This window comes from Zootoca vivipara, chromosome 12, assembly GCF_963506605.1.
Source record: "Zootoca vivipara chromosome 12, rZooViv1.1, whole genome shotgun sequence".
Taxonomy (NCBI): Eukaryota; Metazoa; Chordata; class Lepidosauria; order Squamata; family Lacertidae; genus Zootoca; species Zootoca vivipara.
Genome location: NC_083287.1, coordinates 21,322,746 through 21,350,219, shown reverse-complemented (window position 1 = coordinate 21,350,219; position 27,474 = coordinate 21,322,746). Strand labels below are relative to the sequence as shown.

The 27,474-nt window shown below is 39.6% G+C and overlaps 1 protein-coding gene across 2 annotated transcripts in view; it reads right to left on the bottom strand.

The window, feature by feature from the left end:
• Positions 1-27,474, bottom strand: part of ANKRD28 (ankyrin repeat domain 28) — a 93,598-nt gene that overhangs the window by 15,009 nt on the left and 51,115 nt on the right. For both annotated transcript variants that reach the window (XM_035130377.2, XM_035130376.2), the window contains exons 3-15: positions 24,751-24,829; positions 22,145-22,215; positions 19,403-19,603; positions 18,546-18,633; positions 15,718-15,860; positions 13,451-13,663; positions 11,813-11,891; positions 10,574-10,688; positions 9,859-9,941; positions 4,944-5,007; positions 4,098-4,166; positions 2,326-2,466; positions 385-496 (exon numbers count right to left, since the gene is read on the bottom strand). In XM_035130377.2, coding sequence (XP_034986268.1) covers positions 385-496; positions 2,326-2,466; positions 4,098-4,166; positions 4,944-5,007; positions 9,859-9,941; positions 10,574-10,688; positions 11,813-11,891; positions 13,451-13,663; positions 15,718-15,860; positions 18,546-18,633; positions 19,403-19,603; positions 22,145-22,215; positions 24,751-24,829 — 1,458 coding nt within the window. The remainder of the gene's footprint in view (positions 1-384; positions 497-2,325; positions 2,467-4,097; positions 4,167-4,943; positions 5,008-9,858; positions 9,942-10,573; positions 10,689-11,812; positions 11,892-13,450; positions 13,664-15,717; positions 15,861-18,545; positions 18,634-19,402; positions 19,604-22,144; positions 22,216-24,750; positions 24,830-27,474) is intronic.

Here is a 27,474-nt window from a genome sequence, read left to right as displayed (position 1 = left end):
TCTCCTGCTTCTAGAAAAACCCTGCCATGTCTTACTTTCTGACTACATATTAAAATAGGGGAAACACGGTATCTATATATCTATATCTATCTGTCTGTCTGTCTAGTAATTTTATGTTGTGAATCACCTTGAGATCTATGGGTACAGGGTGGTATACAAATTTAATAAATGATAATAAAATAATAATTAAGGCTTCAGAAAAAGCTAAAAGTAGCTTTTCACTCTTGTTTTTCTTTATAAATGTTCAAGGATAAGATAATAAATTTTATTTTTCATGATTATCTCTTTTTGTCTTAAAGAAAAACCTGACCTACATGTACTTCCTAAGATTTCTCCCGCAATCTTTATTTACTGGTCAATGTCCTTCACAGTAAATTATCTTACCAATTCAAGGCATAAGCGATGACCATAAGCTGCAGAATAATGAACTGCATTGTATCCTTGCTTGTCTCGAATCCCTGGATTTGCATCATTTCTTAATAAATATTCCAGGCACCTGTACAAAATGAAATTGCATTTTAATCTTTAATCAATGTCTTCTTCTTCATACACAGATGATTCACTCATTCAATGCATTTAGATACTGTTGTTTGTCATATATAATACACTATAAAGCATTATATAACAAATGTATCATCATCATCATCATCAATTATTGAATTTGTAGCCCAATCTTCCTTCACACAAAGCTCAGAATGGCAAAAAAATACACAAGCTAAAAACAAAACAACATTTTAAATGCTTAAAACATTCTAAAAACAATTACAATTAAAAACATCTATACATATTAAGCCCAGTAAATTCCATACCAAGCCAATTAAAAGCAGTCCTCGCTTATAAAAGGGCAACATTGCACTGTCAAAAATGATTGGAGTGAAACGACTCTAAACAGTGGCAGAGGAAAGAGGCCCCAGGAAGACATGGGCATGGGGGACAGAGGAGCCAATGACCGCAGATAGCTCATCAGCTGGAGATCTCTGTCCCTATTATAGAGTCCAAATCATATACACAGCATAAAAAGGTAAAGGGACCCCTGACAGTTAAGTCCAGTCACAGACGACTCTGGGGTTGCGGTGCTCATCTTGTTTTACAAGCTGAGGGAGCCGGCATACAGCTTTCGGGTCATGTAGCCAGCATGACTAAGCCGCTTCTGGCAAACCAGAGCAGCGCACAGAAACACCATTTACCTTCCCGCCAAAGAGGTACCTATTTATCTACTTGCACTTTTTGCCATGCTTTCAAACTGCTAGGTTGGCAGGAGCTGGGATTGAGCAACGGGAGCTCACCCCGTCACGGGGATTTGAACCGCCGTCCTTTTGATCGGCAAGCCCACGGTTCAGTGGTTTAGACCACAGCACCACCCGCGTCCACAGCATACTTCAGCACAAATTGTTCTGGGTCTAAAAAAGTGTGTATGCATCCACACGTGTACAATTTTTAGAAGTTTATTAAACTCATACCACCTTGGTTTGCAGGGGAACAAGATGAGATACTTATTAGAGAGGAGAGCTTTGTGTTGGGTACAATTAATGGCTTTTTCCAGTGCTATTTTTCTAGAAAAAGAGATGCTGGAACTGAGTTCCGGCTGGAAAAAAGCCTTATTAAAGTAGGAGAGTCCTAACAGGTGCAGCAAGGAAGGCCTTGGTGGGCATATGTATATCTGCACAGCCAGGTTGGCAACCCCCAGAACTGTCCTTTGTCCCCACTGTGTATTCCAGTCTATTTCAGCTCTGCTTCTTAGTAACTGCGCTGGGGATGGACAAAAATATTACTAATTATACCTAATACCGTATGTATAGTTTTATCACCCTATCTCTTGGGTGTTTGGAGACATCTATGATACAATGTCTTGAGACTACCAATCCATCTCCATGCTTTAATCATGAAACAAGCTTATAACAAAAATAGTTAAACTATTTCCTACTGGTAATTAACATGGAATTGTCAATGCAATAATATCTTATTTCTGTGCAAATACACAAACAGAAAAAGTATTTTTTAAACAATGTTTATTTACTGCCATGACTTTACCAATAGTAATTTCCACCACTTCAATAATTAAATTGTTGAATAATGACTCATCAGCTATGGGTCACAGACATTATTCGCTTCCTGGTTATACAGAAATCTTTCCCCCCTGTGTCTATGACTTAGCTACTCGTAAACAAAACAGATCAATATTTGTGGGAGAAAAGTAACTCGACTGTCAGTCTATACTAATCGCTTCTAACAACATATCCCCAGTTTTAAAAAAACAACAGCATGGCAAATTTCATGCTACTAAGGAGTTTGAATATTAAGATTTCTAAATAGTACCATACTTACTTTCCATCAGTGTCTGATGCAGCTGCATAGTGCAATGGTGTACAACCCCTTTCATCGAGGTCGTTGACACTTGCTCCAGAACCCACAAGGGCAAACAGGCACTGGTAATTACAATTGGCAGCAGCATAATGGAGTGGAGTTCTATGGCATAATTTGAGGGGGGGGAGAGAGGGAGAAGGAGAGGTGCAATAGTACACATTAAAAAGCTAACTCTAACACATGAACAGCTGACAAAGCTATTGTAAAACCATTTATATTTCCAATGTTTCTTTTTTACAAGTAAGCACTTCAATGTGTGTGCTTGATACTAGTTAGTACATTCTCATCTTATCACAGTCTATGTGATACTGCAGACTCAGGGTTGCTGACCTGCAGCACTCTAGATGTTTTTGAACTACAACTCCCATCTCTAACTATTGGCTATGCTGGATAGGGCTGATGGGAGTCCCACCAACATTTGAAGGGCTGCAGGTTAGTCACCCCTGTTGTAGACTCTGGGCTGGTTAGGATGATCCCCACCCACCCTACTTGCTGTGGGACCCCACCTCTTCCCACATCCAGGCCCAACGGATCATCCATCGGCAGCACCATGTGTTCACATTGTCTGCGGGTGAAAATCCACCATGCATAAGCTCAGACAGCACAGTGGAATCCCATATTATGTAAAAGATGTTGGCCATAAGATTCAGATCAGCATACATTATATTTTGTGTGTATAGTTCCTATGCAAATGCTTTGTTAATGCATGTTTGGCAAGCCCAATAGCAGGTCAGACACAACCTTTTGTTCTGGTTTCACTTTCCCATTGTGCGTAGAGAGAAAAGACAAGATTGTTTGAATCGGCTGCTGATATGATTAGTTGTTTAGCCAGGAAAAGAACTTGGGAGTCAAGATAGAAAGAAGGGGAAAACAGCAACCAGCTAACTAACAAGGGTATGCAACACCTGGAGACTATAATCCCTACTCAAAATTTCTCCAAACTTTAAGGAATTCTAGAGGCAGACCAGAGTTAATCAAGTTGCTGGGCGAGATAAAGAGATCACACTTGACTCAATAGGCCCATACCTACAAGTGGAAAGCTCATAATAATCTAAAGGCATCAAACAGAAATCAAACAGAAGAATAATATTTTAGGCTTAAAAGGATGCATTTGTGAATGTTGTCATACATCTCTCTTCTCAGAGTACTTCAAGGGTAGAAATATGGGTTAGAAGTGCTAATTTCATCAACAACTTGATCAAATGAAGCTTTAAAATCAGATTGTAAGATTTAGTTTGAAGGAGAGATGAAAAGCAATCAATTTCTTCCAAGCCATTGACATTTATTGGTAAATAATGGAAAGATGGATGAAAGTGGGACATTTCCTGAATGTACTTGGTTGATTTACTGAGATGGTATCGGATATGTTATTTGTAACAATATTTATACTGAACATTTATCAATACACCATGGTAAATTTTTCTATTTCCAGTAAAGGGTAGAAATAAGTCTGAAACTTTGTACTTGATCAGTCTTTACCAGTAAATATCAGAATACTTTGACATATCCGTAGAGCCTAATTACACTGCAGACCAGTAGCTTTCAATGGTAAATGAGTGTCTGCTTGTATAAATATATAAAAGCAGGTACAATATTAAGTGCAAGGGTGGAAGTGACAATTTCAGTGCTTTTCATAAACAAAGGAAAGAGCATGTAATTAGACACTGATGGTAAGCAAACTATGCTTATTATTTAACATATCCTGCACATTCAAAAGGAGCATCATGTTTTACCTTCCAAATTTGTCTTTCTTATTGAAGTCTGCACCTGTGTTGAGCAGCAGATTTAGGCACTCCAAATTCCTGAAAGTTTTAGAACATGCTTCGCTTAGTCAGACTTCTCTAAAAGCATCCCCATGCAATGTCACCCACGATAACCAGAATCTGCAGTTTTCTATAAAACTAGGCTTGGATCCAAAGGATTACAAACTGTTCTGTAGGTCTTTTAGTCATATTCCCTAGGATGGCACCTTCTTAAAAGCTCTCCACCCAACCACCAAGGAACCTTAGGGTGAGATGGCACAAGTGACTGAGACCAGAAGGGGAAATTGCTTGTGCATGGGCTTCTCTTAATCTTAGGCTCTTAGCCATTGTAAGGAATCTTTTAACCAAACAGCAATATTAAATAACTACCAATAAAATAATGCAATATATAATGTTAACTTCTTTTAAGCACAAGCAAATAAAGACCTGTAATCATGGAAAGGAAATAAAGGGCATTAGAGAAGGACCCAGATAAGCTAGATCATTTAGGCTTGATTTTGTTTTACAATGTTTCAAAACCAGGAGTTTGTGAAGAAGCACTTGTTCATAGCTTCTTAAATATTGTGATGTTATATTATTTTTTATTCTTTGATGGTATCCCTAAGAGTTCATGGAAGAGTGCATCCAGTACTTCAAACCTCATTAAGTATAGTGGGATAGATACTAGACAACCCCCTTATTGCTGTCCATAACATGTTAAATCTTCTTAAGCACAGAAAAAATGACATGTTCCAAGTATTAGACAGGTAGTACCAATCATGTGACAGACTAACTTTTCTGTTGCTGAAAATCCTAAATTGCTAAAACTGTACATACCCTCCAGCTGCAGCAGCATGAAGACAGGTCCTGCCAAAATCATCTGGAGTATCTATATCAAAGCCTACAAAAGAAAGGAATTATTCTGTGAAACCACCTATAAAATGCATCTCTCTGTCCAGTTTGGCAGAGTATGCTATGAAGTAAACTTCCTTATATAGTAACTGTAGCATGAATTGTTACTTCTACACAATAAATTAATCCCCCACAGATGTTCTGTTAATGTATGAAAAAGCTAGCTTTAACCCCACTTTTGTAGCATTGCTGTTGAGCCTTCTCAGACATAGTGTTAAACAATGTCTTAGCATTATGCACAAAAGTTTGAGGGCAACACATTTCTTGCTATCCTCTGGCACAGCTGCAATATACAGTAATACCTTGGGTTACGAACGCGATCCGTTCCGGAACGCAGTTCGTAACCCGAACAGTTCGTAAACCGAACGCAATGGGCGCCGCCATTTTGCGCATGCGCGATCGCCGCTTCTGCGCACGCGCGCGCGGCGAAAACACTTCCGGGGTTGCGCAGTTTGTAACCCGAACTGTTCGCAAACCGAGGTGGTCGTAACCCGAGGTACGACTGTATCAACTTTTTGCTTTTAAACTAACGTGCAGCTCCCTAAATGTCCAAACATATAACAGGTGGTTTATAATCCTGGCTTGCTCATAAACCACAGTTTAAATTAAACACATTTTTCCTGAGTTTGGATGCAGCAGGGTGTTGTGGTTAGTTTAAAATCAGAAGCAAATCTTCTTTATAGCTGCACCAGAGGAGGTATGTGGGGATTAGGAGAGCATGTGAGCACAAAACTCATTTGCATAACACTAAACCTGGCCCACTGAAAACAGTTATGCCTTCAGATTCCTTCTGCTGCAAGTACTGCTTTACATGGGAAGCAAGAAACATGGGAATTATCACATTTCTAGCACAAGATGCCTAAAATAGAAAGACTGAATGTGTTTAAAGGGGGGGGGGGGAGAGAGAAAATCAAGCTTCCAAACCATACAATGGTTCTCCATCAGCAAGAGATGTTCAGAGTAAAATAAGATCAAATATTCAAAACCAGCCAAATGTCTACACCATAATATAATGTGGGGGATATCGAATTTTGCACACTAAAGATGAAGGGGAAATATTTCTTGGGAATTTTGATTAAATCACAGAGCCTAGGGCTTGCCAATCAGAAGGTTGGCGGTTTGAATCCCCGCGATGGGGTGAGCTCCCCTTGCTCGGTCCCTGCTCCTGCCAACCTAGCAGTTCAAAAGCACATCAAAGTGCAAGTAGATAAATAGGTAGCGCTTTGGCAGGAAGGTAAACGACGTTTCCGTGTGCTGCTCTGGTTCGCCAGAAGCGGCTTAGTCATGCTGGCCACATGACCTGGAAGCTGTACGTCGGCTCCCTCGGCCAGTAAAGCAAGATGAGTGCAGCAACCCCAGAGTCATCCGTGACTGTACCTAATGGTCAGGGGTCCCTTTACCTTTACAAGCCAAAAGGGCACCTATGTTTCTGGAATAACTTTTTCCATTAAAGAAAGAAAGGCAGGGTGATATTTCCATCATTCTAGAGCAGCGTTTCTCAACCGCTGTTCCGCGGCACACTACTGTGCCGCGAGACGGTGGCTGGTGTGCCGCCACGTGTGGTGACGAGAAGGGCGATTTGCAGCTCGGCCAGGTGGCAAGCCACGTCCCGGCTGTTGCGAAAGTTGCCGTCCAGGGCGCTCTGCACGTCCGCCTCCCCCCAGATCTCCAGCAGAGCCCGAGTCTCCAGGTCCGACCACAGAAAGCTGCACGTGTTTGTGATCATCCTGGCGGCCGCGATCGGACGGGAAGGGGCGATCAATGGCAGGCAGGCGGGGGCCAGCCGCCCACCTCGCCGCAGCCCCTCCTCCCGCAGCTCCCCCTCTCAGCGTCCCCGGCAAGGCGGCAGTTGCGGCGGCCGAGATCCCATCCCTTCTCTTGCCTGGCTTTCCTCAGCCTCGTCTGCGGCTGTCGCTCCCTCGCCTCAGGCAGCGGGAGCTCGGTGGTGGTGGTGGTGGCGGCGGAGGGGGCTGCGCTTCGAGGCCCATCGCCTTGCGGAGGCCGGAGGCCGCGGGGCTCGGAGAAGAAGCGGCGGTTGGCAAGAAGAAGGCGGGCGCCGAGGCTGAGCAGAACCGGCGCGGCCTCTTTCCCCTCTCCGCTCGCTCCCCGGCGGGCCCAAGCCGGCCCGGCGTCAGCAGCGCGCATTGCACTCCAGCTGCCCCCTCCCCTTCATGTGCGCGCACACTCACATCCATCCACACACACACACGCCAGTCGCCCAGGTTCACACACAAAGCAGCGAGGGTGTCTGTCGCACAACTTCAGTGGTGGTGGGAAGAGGGGGGCAGGAAGGCGAGAACAATAGGCAACGGTCTCCTCCCGAGGAAAAGGCTTCGCGTACCTATAGGGCGGCACAGAGTTGGTGTGCCTCATGATTTTTTTCATGGAACAAGTGTGCCGTGGCCCAAAAAAGGTTGAGAAACACTGTTCTAGAGGGTAGAACCCCCAGCAGTTTTCCAGACCTATATGCAAGCACTTAAGACTAGAGTCAGCAGATGTTGCTTTCTAACTAGGACAATCCACAGACCAGAATATCTTACTGTTACACACTGAACAGACCCTGAACTACGAAACTCTGATTTTCATTAAATTATGAATCACACTGCATACGAGGAGGAGCAAGTTTTCCTCTGACCTTGCACTGTATTTCAGAGGTTTAGTACAAGAGGATAGGCAAAACACTTGTGGGGAGGGGAGACTAAAATTATTTAGTTGGCGACTAAAAAATTTTAGTTGGCCAACAAGACCAGCTAAAATTAGTTCGCACCTGTTTAAGGTGGAACTCGCTATCAGGGCTGCAAAACCAAGTAACTTAAGTCAATTGATTTAAGTGGGCCTACTCTGAGTGATTAATGCTGGATATCAACTACTGAATTAAACCCTACACACAATACATGTAGAGTAGAGGAACTGTATAGGAACAGAGCTTGCTCACAATCCTCCAAACCATGGTTTAGAAAATCATCTAACTATAGGCACAGTCTATTTTAAATCACTTTTCACAACCGTGTGTGTTATGAAGATATGGAATAGCCACTATTCCTTAGTTTTATCTTCTTTAGTTAGGAGTTTATATCCCACCCTTCAGAGTTTATGCGCATAGTGGTTCAAAAGAGTATTAAAACAGAAAAAAACACTGAAGATGGGTTTTCCTTTTAGCGATTAACTGTTGCTTTTGTTTGTTAAAATAGAAGCATTCATGTTATCAGCAAAAATATATCTTTACTAAACTTTTATTACATGCGTACCCCTCAGAAAGTTAATTTAAAAAATATCATCACCAAGAATAGTTGTTGATCGGCTGACAGCTCTAGTTATATAATAAAAATTGGAGCTTCCAACTCCAAAACAATAACTCTGTTATGCCTATCAGGGAGTGTGAAGAGACTTGGAAGAGTAATACTGTACACTTTTTCTACCAGCAGTTAAAATTTTCTACTAAAAACAGAGGCTGCACCAATATCTAGCAGGCTCTATCTAACCAGTAAAAATATGTATCTGACTGAAAGCTTTAGAATGATGGAGTACATGACCTCACAATAAAACTACTCAGGATGTATTCACAGGACTACATAACATTTGCTCTGTTGGATTTCAAAATGAGTGATATGGGCAACTGTATAGAACTGCAACTGTTTCAAAGCTATAGCAGATGCAAAACTAACAACATACATATAATGTAGGCATTTCAGGGTCAGGGGAACATGCAACCATTCTAATCTACAAACCTAAACAACATATAGCTATTTATCATTGAAAATTAAAGTTCCTAGATTCAAACTAGCTTCACTCCAAAGGAAACATTTATCTGTGTCATTGAATTCATCCCACCACAAGAAAATATGGGACACACTATCTAATATGGGATATAAATTTTTCAGAGGTTTAATTAATAAATTATCATCAGTGCTTTTTTTTTAAACCAAAGGATGCTGGAAGGCACCTCATTCAGAAGACACACTCCAGAGCCCCAAAAGGATATGTATGAGCTTGGGGGGGGGTCCTCATAATGAGTCAGAGGAAGCCTTGATCAGGCTCCATTCATGGAGCTAGGCATGGAATGGGAGGAAGAGGTGGCCCACCCACCTGCCTGTGAGAAGGCAGCTGATGCACAGGCAGGTATCTTCTTTAGACTGCTTCGCTGAGCGGCGTATGACTGCTGGCACCGTAGCTGAGCAGCTTGTGTGAGCCAGAGTAGCATGAGGGCTTGCTCAGCTGAGGAGCGGCTTAATTGACTAATACAGAGCACAGAGATCACTTGGGCAATCATTCAAAATATAAAAGGTAAGGTAAAGGTAAAGGACCCCTGGATGGTTAAGTCCAGTCAAAGGAGCTCACCCCATCACGTGGATTCAAACTGTCGACTTTCCGATTGGCAAGTCCAAGAGGCTCAGTGGTTTAGCCCACAGTGCCACCCCCAGAATGCAAGCCCCCATATATCTGGGTGCAGGACAAGACTGAAAAAGATTGCATACTGCATTCTGTCTCATAATTAAAACCAAAGCAGATTTCCACCACTGGACATTTTATATGTGAACAATGAGTGTTCACACCTTTTACATTTAAACTCATCTATGAAGCATCTGGAAAATTCAAGAGCTGGAATTTGTTATAGCCTGCAAAGTATTAATGAGATTATCTACAATTAATTGCAGATGTAGTACAGTACAGTACTTTTTAGTGCATCAGCATACAAAACTGAACTTTATGGCTGACTGAGAACTTGAAACAAAACCTTGCTACTATGAGTCCACCCCTTGAACCATTATATTGTCAATTAAAATGTCAAGCAAGCAAAGGTTAATAGGAAAAGGGTTTAATAATATTTGGAAGAGCCTACCTGAAGACAGCAGCTTTCTGCAACAGTCTGAGAATCCACTTAATGCTGCCAAATGGAGAGGAAACATTCCATGTATACCCCGCCTAAGATACACCATAATCAGACATCACAGTCTCATTACAATAGAAGTAATCCAAGATGTCACGCCAAACTCCTTGTATATAAGGTAGCATTTAATTGCCCTTGTTAAAATAATTAAAGAAATAACTAATACATTTAAATGTAACAGTTCAGTCTAAATACAGAGCATTCATTCAGAATGAGAGCCAAATAAAAAATTGAGCCTTATCTATTTTTACATTAGAAATATAGAGGCTGTCTTATTTTAAACAGCATACACAAAGCAACATGCAGCATTTTTAAAAGTTTGAATAAATTACAGAAATTTTATTAAGACTTTTATGCAAACTTTTCTCCACAGATGTTTACTGTTCTGTAAACAGTGTAATATTGCACAAATTCTGTATTATTTATTTGTATAATATTGAGTGAGGTTTTACAGAGGCAATTTGACCCGTTTTTGACTAGATATACATAATATGGGATAAGGTTGTATCTCTTGCTCATGTTCTACGGTAAAAAGGGACAATACTACTACACTAAGACGCATCATTAGAATTAACTTATCACACACACACACCACATCAATATGACCTTTTTAATTGATATATATTTCATATATATTTCATTTTGATGTATTATAAGTGTTTCTTACTTTGCAGTGTCAGCACCACTTGTAATTAATGTGTTGATGAGCAGTTCATGGCCATATCTGGCTGCTATGTGCAAAGGTGTATTTCCATTCTTATCTTCACAATCTATTTCAGCTCCTAGAAAGTAAATGTAAAATAAAGTGTAACCATATATCCATGTGTGCTCAGCAGCATACAGGTTGTTAAACAAATAAATTCACATTTTAGATTACTGTATCAGAAAACTCAGAAATTTTCAAAATGTCAAATTGAGTCCAAGGTGTCTCAAGATCCTGAAATGTAACTAAAGGCGAGAAAGGGGAAGCACAAGAAGTATGGTTGTTGTTGTTATTAAATTTGTATACCGCACTATAATGGTAAAGACTTAGATTTCTCCTATACTGTACTGTAGTAAGATCTGTGACTTTCAGAAGTCTTCTGATACTTGCTTTGAAGGATATCACTGAGTCTCATTATCAGCATTAGCAGGAAGGAAAAGGGGAGTTATTGGGTTACTGAGGGGGTATTGTTTTTATTTTGATTGTGTATTTCATAGACTTGCGGAATGCGAAGGGACCGCATGGGTCATCTATATAGTTGCCATGAGAAAAGAAGCACTATGTTTTTTGTGTGTGTTTTTAAAGGAAAATGGAAGTATCTTTGTTTGTGGTACTTTCTTTGATCCCAGGTCTGTGTGGGCTAATTTCAGAGTTCCAGAGAAATTTACTCTGAAAGCAAAGCTGTCAGTGTAAAACATAAAAACAGGTTAGCAGCATGATAAAGCCAACTAAAAGATGAGTGAGGGCAGGAGCCTCAGAGCAGACTTATTTGCTTGACCCAGGAACTAGCAAACCTGGAAAAAATAAACAACTGCCTCCCCAGAAAGAATTCTCATCAGTTTTTAAGTGCTGTAGCACTAAATTACTGGTAATAACTTTATATACCCGACTTAAACATTTGTGTTTTAAAATGCAGGATTAGTGTTATAGGCCTGTAACAAAATCTAGACTTATAAAGGTGATGGAGCATACTGGAATTTACAGGTTTTTAAATAAAGGAAAGCGTTTGCTATTGATTTAGTAACCTGAAGATTCCAGAAACAGAAATTTCAAATTTCTGAGATTCATATTTCAGCACAGAAGGCAGACAGACAAAAAGGTTAAAGCTATTAAATTAACTGATTTATTTAAAATGTCAAACCATATGCATCATATGACAGTGACAGAAACATTAATATTTTAATATGTTTTCTTTTCCTTTACCATTCTGGATGATTGTTTGTGATCTTGAAAATCTTCCATGGATTGCTGTCATATGCAATGGTGTTTTTCCATCTTTACTCTGGGGAAAAAGAAGTCAACCCATGGCTACCAAGTCAATTGACAACATTAGACAGACAAGTTCAGTGTTTTATTTTTTGTTCATTTATATTCCTTTCCTGCACTATTGTAATGCTGTGCTAGAGGCTTTTCAACATTAGAGCTTTGTAAATATCTGCATTATAACTGCACACAACAACACAGTGAGACCAACTCAGAACTATATGTTCAGGGCACTTGCTGTTTAGACAACAATGACAGCAGACAACCTTTATCACCTAGCACCATAGCCACATCCCCACGCAAGGATGCCAAATAGTTAAAGCAAGCTTTTCATGTACACCTAAGATACTCAAATCTGTTACACACAAATATTTCACCTGTGTCACCTGACACTTTGGTGTTGACCAGAAACCCACGAGCAATTCATTGCAAATCAGAAGCAATGCTCAATGGAACTATTCCATTCTGGAGGACACTGTATATTTTATATGCAGCCATTCCCCTACAATCACATCTGAGAAGTAGGTCAACCTTAATGCATGAGGCAATTCCGATTTTTTGCTGAACTGCGACAAAGCATTTATAATCTGCAGCCATGATTAGCTATGCAAACATGAACAGAACGGTCAGAAAAAGAAACGTTTTCATACATTTAATATAGACAATGTGATAATAAAATACAAAGATAAAAATTCCGATTATTTAAAATACTGCATATACTGTATTAGCATTTCAAATTGTAAACTGCTTTGAGAGAATTGGCAGAAAGACCAGCACATAAACGAAGTTAAACATGTAAGTAAATAAGCAAACAAACAAACTGGCATTCAACCCATTTCAATATTCAAAGAGTAATGTATTTTTCTCTTCCCTACCTCAAGAGAATGGGGATTGGGGGACAATCGCGGAACAAAAGGATGGTAAAATATGTTGCCAACACTCTTTAGTTTTGGCTTACATTTCTATGTATCTATTGATCATCATTACAAAATAAAACACAGGCCACTCTGTTCTTGTTTCCACAGTAAAAAGCAATTTAATTTCAATGAATTATTTTGCGTTATACGTGGGGGTTTTTTCTTTATCTGAGCAATATGCTCAGATGCACATTTTAAAAAATGTTCAGCTTTGTCTAACATTATTTTTCATAACTTTCCAATAAAGTCAGTTGGAAGCTCTCTGAATTATTAAACTTTCTTCTTCTTAGTCCCTTTTGTGTGACCTGTATGAGTGGTTCTCAAACATTTTGGATCAAGTACAAACCATAACTACTTTGTTTTCATTGAGTGAACCACAATTACACGGGTGATTCTGGGGACAACTTGATCAAGAAGGGGAATTCCTAAGAGCCCCTTGGGCAAAAAGTAGGATTTAGAAAGTAGCATGGAAACCAATGATCCTACAAGCTCTCCCACTTATTCACACAGTGAAATGCATTGAGCCATGCGTTTGTTGAATATTAACAGTGTGCATATTATTTTATATTGCGTTTTAGGACGACGTGCATATTGATAATGCCAAGAAAATGTTCATAAATATTGTTACAGCATTTAAAATTCACCTTTCAGATCATTTTACCTTCATATTCACATCTGCGCCATTACAAACCAGAAGTTCTAAACACAATGCTCCATGGGTCGATGCAGCAGCGAAGTGTAAAGGTGTAAATCCCTTCTCATTCATTTGATTTACATTAGCACCAGAGTCTATCAGTTCATTTACTACAACATCTTGTCCATTGAAGCAAGCGACATGAAGAGGTGTATTTCCATATGCATTTGGTTCATTCATCTGTAGGGGAAAATATTATGTGGAGTCTTTCAAATTTTAAATCCTTAGGTTACTTTTAGTCCATCACAATAATAATTTATATTCAGCAAATGTTATGAACAATATACTTGTTCAATAAAAGTGACAATTATTCACTGAATCTGAATCAGGGTAAAAATGCTCAAGGTGGACCACAGTCCAGTACCAGAAAATGCACTTTACATACAAATAGTCACAAGTTTAATTCCAGTTAAAAGCATCTCAGATTTGCAGGACAGAGCAAGGCTGCAGCTAAGTGAAGCAGACTACATTAGGCTACATGGAACAATGGTATATGACTCATTATAAGGTAAAGGTAAAGGGACCCCTGACCATTAGGTCCAGTCGTGACCGACTCTGGGGTTGCGCGCTCATCTCGCATTATTGGCCGAGGGAGCCGGCGTACAGCTTCCAGGTCATGTGGCCAGCATGACAAAGCCACTTCTGGCAAACCAGAGCAGCACATGGAAACGTTGTTTACCTTCCCGCTGTAGTGGTTCCTATTTATCTACTTGCATTCTGACGTGCTTTCGAACTGCTAGGTTGGCAGGAGTTGGGACCAAGCAACGGGAGCTCACCACGTCACAGGGATTCGAACCACCGACCTTCTGATCAGCAAGCCCTAGGCTCAGTGGTTTAACCACAGCGCCACCTGGGTCCCTTTTATGACTCATTATAAACCTTCAGATTTTCAATTATTAGTTACAAGAGTTTAGCTCTAATTGACACGTGATTACCCTTTCTTCCATCATAAAAATATGATACAATCAGTAGTCAAGTACTCTTCCAGAGTTCTGATTATCCTAGGCAAGTTGTAAAACTATAAATATATGGATGCATACAAGGGTACAACAGTGCAGAAATTAAGATTATTTTGTCACCTTCCTAATCCCTTCCCTGCTGTGTTATTTCTCTTTCATAGGCTGCCTGTTTTATACTAAGATGGTCTACAAGAAGGCAAGGCCTGTAATTTAAAAAAATTAATTGTACTGTGCTCAGTTGTTGAAGCATTATGAATTACACATATAAGGCTGGATATTGAAGCCCCTGAATGTTCACCTTAAGGCTGAATGATGGTTAAAGGTAAAGGTAAAGGGACCCCTGACCATTAGGTCCAGTTGTAACCGACTCTGGCCGAGGGAGCCGGCGTACAGCTTCGAGGTCATGTGGCCAGCATGACAAAGCTGCTTCTGGCGAACCAGAGCAGCACCCGGAAACACCGTTTACCTTCCTACTGTAGCGGTACCTATTTATCTACTTGCACTTTGACGTGCTTTCAAACTGCTAGGTTAGCAGGAGCTGGGACCGAGCAACGGGAACACCCCGTCGCGGGGATTCGAACCGTTACTACATCCTAAATTAGACAGAATACCAACCAGAAGTGGTTGACCTGGCATAAAAGAGCTGCAACACTTGTTTCCTGGTGGCAGGGTTGCTGCCACTTACTGGGAAGGGAGGGGGCAAGGTCAGCACGTTTCAAGTACACCAGACCAACCCTGTGCTTCCACCAGTGCACCTGCCCCGCACCAACCTTCTCACCAATTCTGGTATGCAGTACTCAGCCTGTGGTTAGGAAGGTAGCATTGTGGCTCCACACTACTGGGTGACCCACTCCGATATCAACCTTTTGTAACTGGAATCTTAATATTCTTGATATCAGTCTTCAGTGAACTTAAAATCTTACAAAAACGTATTACTAATATTAGATTCTCTCTATGGACTACTTAGCCTTGTACAATACTAAATATTCTTATAGTGCTGGTTTAAGGCAATGTTGGCATAATCCCAAATGAATTTTATAAATTCTCTATGTAATATAGTTTTGTGTCTATTGATATCAAGGCAAAAACTAATTGACAAATCAACTGTTAAGAGAGTTCGATTCATATATTATTGCAATGGAATCATAACCACAATGAGCACAGTACAAATCATTTGTTTATTTAGGCTGATATAACCATTTCTGTGGTAACACTAGCTATTCCAGAAACATCATTATAAAACAGACTAGATATTTAGAGTCATCTCTTACTCACATCAACTCCAAGATCCAGAAGATACTTGACTACACTAATCATTCCACTGGAAGCTGCAGCATGTAGTGGTGTGTATGATTTTTTATCTTTACATGTAACTTCAGCACCATTGGCTACTAGCAGTTTTACTACATCAATATGACCTGAAAAAAATGAATAATTATATCATTTATTATACTGCAAACTTTTAACTGGTCAAGCCAATTTTAATCTTTGGGGCAGAGTTAACATATTTGAGATTTATTGTGGTGTTATGACGACAGATAATAGATGAACACATTCAAAATTGCCCTTCTTTTTAACAGTGAGTTGCGGGTCTTATTCATTAAATTTTAAAAGTGAAATCCAATCCTTTTGATCTACCAGACCCATCTGCTAATTTAAGTGAAAGCGGGGGAGGGGGGCATTTTTTTCTTATTCTCCTTTTTGCAGCTCCCTTGCTCTCAAGTAGCTTGGTTCAAGAGAAACAGTGTACAAGCCCTGAGACTGATTGTGTGGTTTGGATTTAATCTGAACAATAAGTGCTTCATTGTGGTAAACCAAAGGAAGGACCACTGGTGCATCCAGCACTGATCCCTGCACACACCAGCCACAATTAGAAGGTTGCAATTGCCACACTTAATGCAAGCAACACCTCTGATTTTATTGTTAGCCATCCCTTGTGACTTGGATGTCATCCACTTAGTATATACTGCCTTGATTTGCTTTAACGAGACACCCTGTCTGCATTTTGTGAGAGGTCCAAGTGTGGCTGCCTTCAGAAAGGACCATGCCACTAAAAAGCAACATATTAATGTTGCAGATACCTTTGCCATTTTAAGTCCTGTGGTGATCTAATACAACTCAGGCTGCCCCAGGAAAACTTACCTGTGTCTCTTGTTATGGGCTCACTGTTCAGCACTTTGTGAAAATTGATGTTCACTGATAAATTATTCCTATAACTGGATCCACATTGCACCCAGAGATCGTTCAGCTTTTTCATATCTCCCTAGAAGTCTGCTCCATGCTGCTATTATCCAGACATCATACCGCTGTGGTAAGTTTGCTTCTTTCTGGTTTTTTTGCTAGATCCCTTCCTTGTCCTTTTCCTCTCTCCTTCCCCCACCCCATCTTGATTTCCTTCTCTGAAACACACTTGTCTATTTTCTTCCCAGAAATGGACTAGTCAAAACTCCTGCACAGAGAGGCACTAGGCTAAGAGAGTTTAATGGAAGCCAAATAAAAATTTAAAGAGGAACAACTTAAGGAGGGGCTAAAGCAACTTAACTTTCTGTAGCACTCTAATTTTTCAAGGATCATGGTGGGTAAGAAGGTCTCATGGTTTGGGACCGGGGCAGCCCAACTAATTTTACTGCCTGTGGTGAAGCAGCGTATGCTACCTGCTCCCATTAAGTCAAAGTGCATTGTACCCAAGGCCATCAAGTTCTGTTGACACCTCTCTTCGGCCTTCTTCTTCCCTGCCTCTACAACAGCAACTAAACATACAGTCTAGACCAGTGTTTCTCAACCTTTTTTGGGCCACGGCACACTTGTTCCGTGAAAAAAATCACGAGGCACACCACCATTAAAAAAGTTAAAAAATTTAACTCTGTGCCGCCTTATATTATAATTATGACTGTAAGAAACACTTGCCAAATATTGCTTTCTGGCTGGTCAGCGTTGTGTATTGGCGGCCGCCAGGCTCGTTTGCACTGAGCTTTGGGAAAGAGGAGGAGAAATATTGCTTTCCGGCGGGTCAGTGTTTCCGGCGTGACAATGCAAATCGCCCTTCTCGTCGCCGCACGTCGCGGCACACCAGCGGAACAGCGGTTGAGAAACGCTGGTCTAGACAACACCCGAGTTGCCTAAGGCAACTGTGTCGCTCTGCCTAAAAGTAGTCTGCTCTACTAACATAGGGTGAGTGGTTATGTAGTATAATCCCTTTTTACTTTGCCTGTATGTTTCTGTGAAGGCACTTCAAACCACAAAGCTATTCATTTACTTTTAAACCATTCTATTCTTACTGCTAGCTCCTCTGAAAGGACAGTAATTATAAATTCCCTGAAGTAAGCAAGGTATTTGTAGCAAATGAAATTTGATCTGTAGCATGAAACCATCTCTGGTAAAGATCTGTTCTGTGAACACTCTGGGTTCATGTATGTATGGTCATACAGGCAGAACTTGTTGCACTCTGGAGGGTGTTCTGGAGGGTTGCCGAACTCTTTGGAACAGAGTGTGGGGTCACAGGGGGCTGTAGCAGAAAGTGGAGTCAGTGAAAATCACCACCCTTGTATTAGCAGACACCTTGACTAGATAAAAAGTCATTCCACAGCCCCGATTTTCATTCTATACTTCATCTCATACTTTTTTCAATATCTCAGAAATGTCCCTATGTTATTTAGTAATATAGACATGTTTAATGAATACATTGATCAATCACAATTGATTAAAAAGAAGTTAGTTAATTAATTGTTCTTTAGTTGGTGGAGAGTCCCAACTGATTCAATAATGCTTGTCTCTTTCAGAGAAAATAATTTCTTTTTAGTACCATTAGGTGATCTTTTACATGTGAAAGATCTACAATGAACATACTAGATGTATTTCTAATATTAGAAGGGACTCATCCAGGAGAAAAGACCATCATAACCTTAAACCAAACAAAGTGATGCAAAATTGAGACAAGGCTGGTGGAAAGATCAGCCTCTGGATGCTCTGTGTTCATATGTGCATTCAAACTGCCTATGAGATTCCTGATCCAGGAAGGAAACAGCATGCAGGAAAAAAGAAATCAGCCATGAATAAATTCCTGCCGGAAGTCAAGCAAGGAAAAACAAAGTGCTTTTACATACCCATATAAGCTGCCCAGTGAATTGCTCGTCTGTCTTTCTTGTCAAAGGCATTGATATTGGCACCTCTAGACAATAATAAACTGACCATCTAAAATGAAGATGTTATATTTCTTAATATACATAAATATTTATATTAATTTAAAGCATAATCAAAGTTGAATAAAGTTAATGCCTGACAGCACTTAAAACTAAAATGCATCTACATTGAAGGAGAAAGTTACTGATAAGCTATGTGATCACTGCAGGATTAAATTAACCAAAATAAACAAGCTTCAATCAGTTTATTTAGCTTTTTGGATTTTCACTAGAACAACTTTTCAAAAACTGTATTAAAAGTCACTGTTGAAGTAGTTTTTGAAACCCTGAAAAAGCAGAAGAATTAGGCGTGTCATCAAAAACTTGATTCTGATGTTATGGATTACATTAATAACTGACCATTACCAATGAACCTTTTGCTACAGTACATATGATGGAGACTAAAAGGCTTAAATTGGTTGCAACTATAATGTATGTCTTCCCTTAATCAACATTAAACAGTTTCAAGTAGAAAGAAAGTCGTGAAGGCACATGACACAGGAACCTTGCTCTAGCTAAGTAGGTCTGGATGCTGACTGCTTGATAACCACTTTTACCACCCTGAGTTCCATGATGCAAGAAAAGCAGGATAAACGTGTTATTTTAAATTAAATAAGGAGAAAATATTTTTTCCATATTAATAAAAAGAACAGTATTTCTGCAAGGCTAAAATAAGCATGTTGTTGATTTCTTTGCATGTAGCACTGGGATCAGGTAAGCAGACACCTGTTTGTGGAGGGACAGCTGGCTTGGGGGAGTCAAATATAAGAAGTCATCTGTACCTCAACATGTCCACTGAAGGCTGCATGATGTAATGCCGTTCTACCAGCACGGTCTGAGACATTTACATTGCTGAGAAGTGGCACCAAGGCTTCTGCACACTTGACAGCTTTATTTGCAGCTGCTATGTGTAGGGGTGTTTGCCAATTTTTGTCACGGGCATTGACATCTGCTGAATGCTTCAACAACACCTGCACAGCATCCTATAAATAATAAAACACACACTTCCAATAAATAAAAAAGATTAGCAAAGTAACCTTCCAATTCTGTTTCCTTTGTAGCTTAACTCCCCACCCCCACCCCAATAATCCACTTCCCACTTCAATTACCCAACTATTCTTCCTATGGACAAAAATCAAAACTGGCATTTAAAATTCTTAAATACTCTGCAACAAAGTGTCCAAAAGCATGTGATCAGATATCTATTCAAAGGCTTATAAAAGGTTTAATGAACGCCTTTCAGCAAGCAACAGGTGACTGGGTGTGACAGCTTCCATACCAAGTTCCCCTTTTATTTGTCTTCACTTCCTTGCCAGCACCAGCAGGGAAGGAGGAGTATTCATAAAACTAGCATTGATAATTGGTCCCATTGATTGAGGGATTTAGAAGGTTGTGGGGTCCAGTGTTACTTAAGTTGCAAGGTTGTTTAGTGAGAGTGGGCAATATAATAATATGTTTGGATATGAAATCAAGTGAAAGTGAGTTCTCCTCGTGCCCTCTTTTGTGTTCCCCGCAATACAAAGTATAACTTTTTTTTAGTCCCTTCTACAAACTAATGAGAAAGCAACGATTATTAATGTTTACAAATATGTTTTATTTTCTGGCTATACTGACCTCTACTTTCTCCGTTTCTAAAATCTATATATGCTGCGCTTTTTCATTTATAAATTACAAAATGTGTAGCCCAGCTTTCCACATAAATTTTTAAATGGTCAAGGCAGCTAAAACCATAAAACACAAAATAATAGCTAGCTTGGAACCCCTGATAATACGTGTTTATAATAAAAATAATAAAATATAAAATGAGCATCTGCAACCATGTACATTTCCCTATGGGAAGCTTGGTTGGTTCACTGGTCATCAAGGCCAGTGTGGGACTCAGGTTGGAATACTATACCTGCCCAACTGCAGGTAAATCAGTGGGATTTACTGAGTAGATATGTAAAGGATTGCACTGTGAATTTTGGTTACGCAGGGTGGAAGGAAGGGCTCTTTGTACCTTGACACACTCCTCTTATTATTTCATACAATGAATCCTGGGTCAGCAGTCCTAAGAGTTATCTAAAACCAACATAACACCAAGTAGAGCCTAAACTGATCAAACTTTATCTGATATTCAGAGGAAACACATTCAGTTCAGACCATGAGTTTACCAGGAATAGTTTAGCTTCAGAACTTTTCCTGTTAGAAATAATGCATGCATAATAAAGAGTTTTGGTTTTTTTAAAATCAAAACAGGAGGCAATATGTATCTATTTTGCATTCTGTCCTTTTGTGTGACCTTGGCAAAAGCAGTTGAGGAGGCATTTGACTGCAATGATGTCCCAGCACAAAGGTACAGAGAAAAAACCTTTAGTGCAAAAATTGGCACAATATTATTTTATTAATTTATGAATCCCCAAGGTGATTTACAGTCATACAATAAAACAATTCAAAAAAGCAACTACATATGGGTTTGATAAAAAATATATATACAAACATCTAGGACAGAGACCTTTTGAAAAGTTTTTTTCATCTAACTGGAAAAGCTTGGCAAATAAATGAATAAATCCACTGAAAGTACCAACAGTGGATGCCTGCCTTATGTCCATTTTATGGACATAAAATGACAAACATTTTATGAATGTTTGTCACAGGTCCTCCTTACATCTTGAAAGCCTTTGTAGGTTTCCTGCAACCTCTCTTTCCACCTTTAAGCAAGAAAAAAGCTCAGGAATAAAGACGAGGTGCATATGGATTGTTCCCTCGGCCAAGCTCTGAGAAGAATCCATGTTCCTGTTCCAGCAGATTTTGACTACAAGCAGCTTCTCTCCTGCCACCAACAGAGCTATTAATCCTCTGGGAGGCTAGCTTTGAGCACCCATATGCTGCCTTCAGCTGGTGACGTGGCAAGTAGGATGGAAGGGGAAACAAAGACAACAGTCAAATATAAAGGTACACGTGCACTGATAGGCAGACAAGATGGCTTGAGGAGGGAACAAGAAGCTCATGGCAAGCGCCAGAGTTGGAGGGAAAGCTGAGAAGCATCAGCAACACTGGAGAGCCTCAAGCTTGTTTCATTTCAGTTTTGAATTCTTCCCCATTTCAGAACAGAACAAACAGTTTTCAACTGAACTTGATCAAATAACTGCTTGCAAAAATTGTGTAAAAGTTTGGGTGGCAAAGAGCAACAGGAGCACCTGGGTATGCTGGGAAGCAAAGCACTACCTGGCTCAGGCTCCAACCACAGCAACCAGCAACTCTATTTCCACTGAATTCCTCCAGTCCTCACATGGGTCTGGGAAGCAATGAAAATGAAGACAACAGGCAACTAGAGCTGAATAGTGCTTTGCATTATGCTGCCCTATAAAAGTGCTTTTTAAATCCTGCAGGAGAAAAGGAGAACAAAAAGTGGTGCTGGGGTGACAGAGTTTATGGGTCCTTATATTTCTGCCTCAAAGTCTAGTACTGTACTAACAGTGTCACTGTCCACAGGATTCTTTTGCAATAAAATGTACTGAAGAGTTTTAAAGCAAACCCCATACCTCACTACATGATGCAACAGCTCTGTGTAAAGGAGTCAACCATTTGCTGTCTTTGGCATTAACTCTAGCTCCTGCAAATTGGGTGGGGGGATACAAAAAAGGAATATTATTTGATACAAATTCAAATATCTAAATGACCATTAAAGATTAAGAAAAATAACATTAAAATATTCCTGCAGAGTAAATACAGATTGAGTGTAAATAAAATGTTTTTACATATTGCAGTTATTTTGTTTCTCCCTGAGAATGACCAGAATTTTAATTTGTCCACCAGCCAGTTTCTTGAATTGTTCAGTACTGAAAGTAGTAACGGAAAGCAGTAAATAAGCCAGTATGCTTGTTATCCCTATCTATTCAGTTTCCCTGACTAGATGGGGAAATTATTCCCTTTAGAATCATAGAGTTGGAAGAGACCACAGGGGCCATCCAGTCCAACCCCCTTTAATCCAGTTGTTTTTCTTTGATGATTGAGGATTAGCTCTGTATTAAAACAGCATACTATATATACCCAAATAATCGACAGTATTTCATGCCTGTTCATTAAATACTCAGGAATGCAGCTCTTGTAGTCCCAAAGCAATACTATCAAACAAAAATCTAAGATTAAAGATGCAATTCAATGTATGTATATCTGGAAATAAGCCCCACTGAACACAATAGGACTTGCCTCTAAGTAAACATGCATAGCATCACACTGTAAGCAAACTGGAAGCTGCAGTGCTCTCTCTCCAACAAAACAAGATGACAGGAATTTTAGAGGAAGAATAGTAAGCTGTTTGGCTTCACCTTCTCCCACATTAAAACATTCTATGCCTATGAAGGAGAGACTAGCAGCAGCATCAATGTCGATCTCCATCAAGTCTAATCTTTAACAGAAATATACACATACTAATTTCAGCATTTACAGCATTAAAATGAAAGTAGTACTCAGTGTCCCAGAGTATAAATTACATTATCAGAAAAACCTCTGGGAACTAGTGAATGGACTGCCTGCATCACACTAGAACAGATGCATGCATTAATCTTATGCTAACATTTAGAGATGAAATGGCATGTCTGTTAAAGAAAATATACCGGTACTAGAGGTGGCCTGAGAAGAGAAAAGGAGCAAAATTGTTTCCTTGGGTATTTGTTCCAAGAAAGGCACCATCCTTTTCCACATTATCACGCTACTCAAACTTTAATATAAAAATGATTTGCACCAGATGAAGTGGAACTGAAGAAAGGGGGAAACACTTTTTTAAAAAGGAAAACAGGAAGCTGCGATATCAGATTATTTGTCAATCTAGCCATATCAGATTATTTGTCAATCTAGCCCAGTACTGTCTACTCTGACTGGCAAGAACTCTTTCAGGTCTCAGATGGAGAGGTGTTGCCTAGTAGCTATCTGATTCTTTTAACTTAAAACTCTAGATATTCAGCCTGACATCTACATTCAACACATGTTCTCTACCACTGAGCTACAACCCCTTTCCTAAACACCTTACTTATCAGTGAAACATGGAAGACAAACAAGAGTAAACTTCCCTGTCACATATTGCTGCATTGTGCCAGCATTATCTCCGTTCCCTTCAACTGAACTGATGTTTAGCAAGCTTTCATTTATGCAATAATAGAAAATACTGAAAGTTGCCTCCATGACTGACGTTCATGTAACTTCAAATTTCAATTTCAACAAATGTTCATAAATAGGCATGGCCTAGCCTTCCTAAAAACATATTGGCAACAGAGAAACAATCTGTTTTCCATAATAGTATATCTTTTATTTAGTTCATATGTAAAATTAGCACCAATTCCATGTCCTGCTACCGTACAAAACGAATAATTTTAAAAACAACAACTGGAAACTTGGTAGCTACACTATTTTTTAAAAAAATATAGAAGCAGTATTTAAATACAGTGGTACCTCTACTTACGAATTTAATGCGTTCCGAACGCACATTCGTAAGTAAAAAAAAAAAAGGAAGTCGAATCCCATAGGAATGCATTGGGAGAAAAAAATCGTAAGTAGAAGCAACCCTACCTAAAAATTCGTAAGTAGAAAAAATCCTATCTAAACCGCATAAAAGATGGTGGACAGAGCTCCATTCGTAAGTAGAAACATTCGTAAATAGAGTTATTCGTAAGTAGAGGTACCACTGTAGTTAGCTAGCTATGCAATACTAGCCAGTGAGCCAGTGTGGTGTAGTGGTTAAGAGCGGTAGACTCGTAATCTGGGGAACCGGGTTCGTGTCTCCGCTCCTCCACATGCAGCTCCTGGGTGACCTTGGGCTAGTCACACTTCTTTGAAGTCTCTCAGCCCCATTCACCTCACAAAGTGTTTGTTGTGGGGGAGGAAGGGGAAAGGAGATTGTTAGCCGCTTTGAGACTCCTTTGGGTAGTGATAAAGCGGGATATCAAATCCAAACTCTACTTTTAATAATTCTACTGTTATTCACAACAAAACAAAAATGGTTGAACCAAAACTTTAGTTTTGTGTGTACATTAAACACCTGAAAGGTTAAATTCAATAAACAGATTGTTTATATCTCTTATCACATTTGCAGAACTTGTAAAATGATTGTTCTAGTCACACATCTTGTCCATAATCAAGAAAAGCACCATACCAGATAAAATAAGTAGTTCAATAATTTCTGCATCTCCCAGATACGCAGCAGCATGTAAAGGGGTCCGCTTTTCATTATCCTGTTGCAAGAGGAGGAAAGATTTAATAAATACTGTAATAACAAGCAGTAAAAGCATTCCCTACAAATTAATTAAAAATCATGGTGTAAAGCAGCAGTCAGCAACCGGGGCTGGATCTACACACATCAAAGAAGCATTTCAGTTAAACACATTGCAAATTTTGTATGAAAAAATGGGTAAGCAAAAACAGAACTCCACAGCGTGGAGTGTTACAGTGTTAGAATGCATAAACAACAGATACACTGTAAAGCGTTTTTTCTTTGTCAATGTAGCCAAGTCCCTGGTGTCCACAAAGGCTTTAATTAGTGCCCATGGGCAGGTGTCCTAGATTCTGAGTTTTCATTTTAAAAAAGGATTTAGCCCTCCTAGAAATGAAGTTATGGGTCAAAATGTGCAGGTATCTTCTAATCAATTTCTGAGAAATGAGTAAAATAAAAAAATTTCTTCAGTAGCACCTTAAAGACCAACTAAGTTTTTATTTTGGTATGAGCTTTCGTGTGCATGCACACTTCATGCACACGAAAGCTCATACCAAAATAAAAACTTAGTTGGTCTTTAAGGTGCTACTGAAGGAATTTTTTTATTTTACTTCGATCCAGACCAACACGGCTACCTACCTGTAATGAGAAATGAGTGTGTGTGTGTGTGCGCGCACACACGCACGCGTGTAGTGCAGCCACCTTGTATATTTTCCTGATATTGAGGAACATTCCCTGTTGCTATTAGATAGCAACAACATCAAAGTGTGCATGTGAAATCAATATTGTATAATGGTGTGATCTCCATGATCCTGATCTGGTGGTCCTAGCTGACTTCCCATTGTAAGCATAAAGTTGTTGGGAGTGGCTATCTAATCTTGTTTTATGATACACCCCATGGCAGCCATTTTGTGTTACCCCACCCCTCATGGCAAGTATTTGGTAGCTAGCATCAGCAGCACTCTCTCAAAATTCAAAACGTGCCCAGTGGTCCATAAAGGTTGGTAATCACTGATGTAAAGCTCTTTTTCAAGTACTGTATTTTATAGGGTATTTTTTAAGAAACACAGTTAACACCAGAGCAGTGTTAAACATCTTAGGTGATGAATACAAATGTCCATTCCATAATCAAGAACACTTAATGTAGATTAGCAGCCAAGCAAAATACTCCAATCTCCCTTTTACAATCCATCAGTATGGATTTCCAGTTAATGCTTACCCTTCATGAGAGGATAGAGCAAGGCTACCAGTTACAAGTAAATTAATTAAAGAGCAAAATAAATATTTCTTCGAATTTTTTTTAAAGGTTCACTTATAGTACAACCCTATACTGTATCTACTCAGAAGTAAAGACCACTGAATTGAATGGAAATTCCTCCCACGTTAGGGTGTAAAACAGCAGCCTTAGTGCCATTCAAATGCTATATATTGAAACAAGCCCCAAAAATTATTTTTACTGGAATGCTTGTAAATATCTTAAGCCATGCCCACTCAATAGCATACCATTATTTAACTTTAAGAAAAAATGAAGAACTATTAATATTTCATTTTACTCATTTTAGCATGCTATAAGAGCTGTGGGTGCATATGTATGCCCTAAGGACTGTCACATCATTAAAAAAAATTATGATTTATTCTAATTTTCACCAGTATTGTATGCATTCCAGTTGCTGAATTTGACTTGTATTTTGTCCATTCATTATATATGTCTACTCAAAGTAAGTCTCACTGAGTTCAACTGGGCTTAATCTTAGGAAGGTGGATACAGGATTGCAGCCTAATTAACTTTATGAAAATACATTTCTACAACTGGAAAATAGTTCATATAGAAATATAATAATAGAAAATGATACACCTCACATCACTGCCTCCAACTGCCATGTGCTGTTACTTCCACATATGCAAACTGCTGTTTGAATGTTCCTTCCCAATTACGGTAATATTGCTTAAACCACTTTGCTGATTTGGATATCATAACAAACTGTGATGTGGGGAAACCAGGAAAAGTGAGAGAGAAGGAAGTTAAGCTTGTTCTAAACCAGGCGTCAGCAACCTTTCTCAGCCGTGAGCTGGTCTACTGTCCCTCAGCCCATGTGGTGGGCCAGACTATATTGGGGGGGGGGAGGGATGAACGAATTCCTATGTCCCACAAATAACCCAGAGATGCATTTTAAATAAAAGCACACATTCTACTCATGTATAAACACCAGGCAGGCCCCACAAATAACCCAGAGATGCATTTTTAATAAAAGGACACATTCTACTCATGTAAAAACATGCTGATTCCCTGACTGTCCGCGGGTCGGATTGAGAAGGCGATTGGGCTGCATCTGGCCCATGAGCCTTAGGTTGCCCACCCCTGTTCTAAACTGTAGTGTGGAGGACTGGGAAAAATGGTTTCAATTTTCACAAACCAGAAAATGGAAAGCAGACATGAATGAAAAGAAGCTTCACAATAATTCCATGTGTTGTTTCCTGAATTTTGTATGCATGCATCTACCAATGTAAGTCAATTTACTTCACAAAGTGCAAATGAGAAACAAGAAAATCCAAGGCTACGTGCGTGCTAGAGGCCTTGACACTATATTGAATGATGCTTTGTAAATTCCTAGTTTCTTCCTAAGAATGTCATTGTTTACTAATCCAGACAAATGTTATTATTAGCAT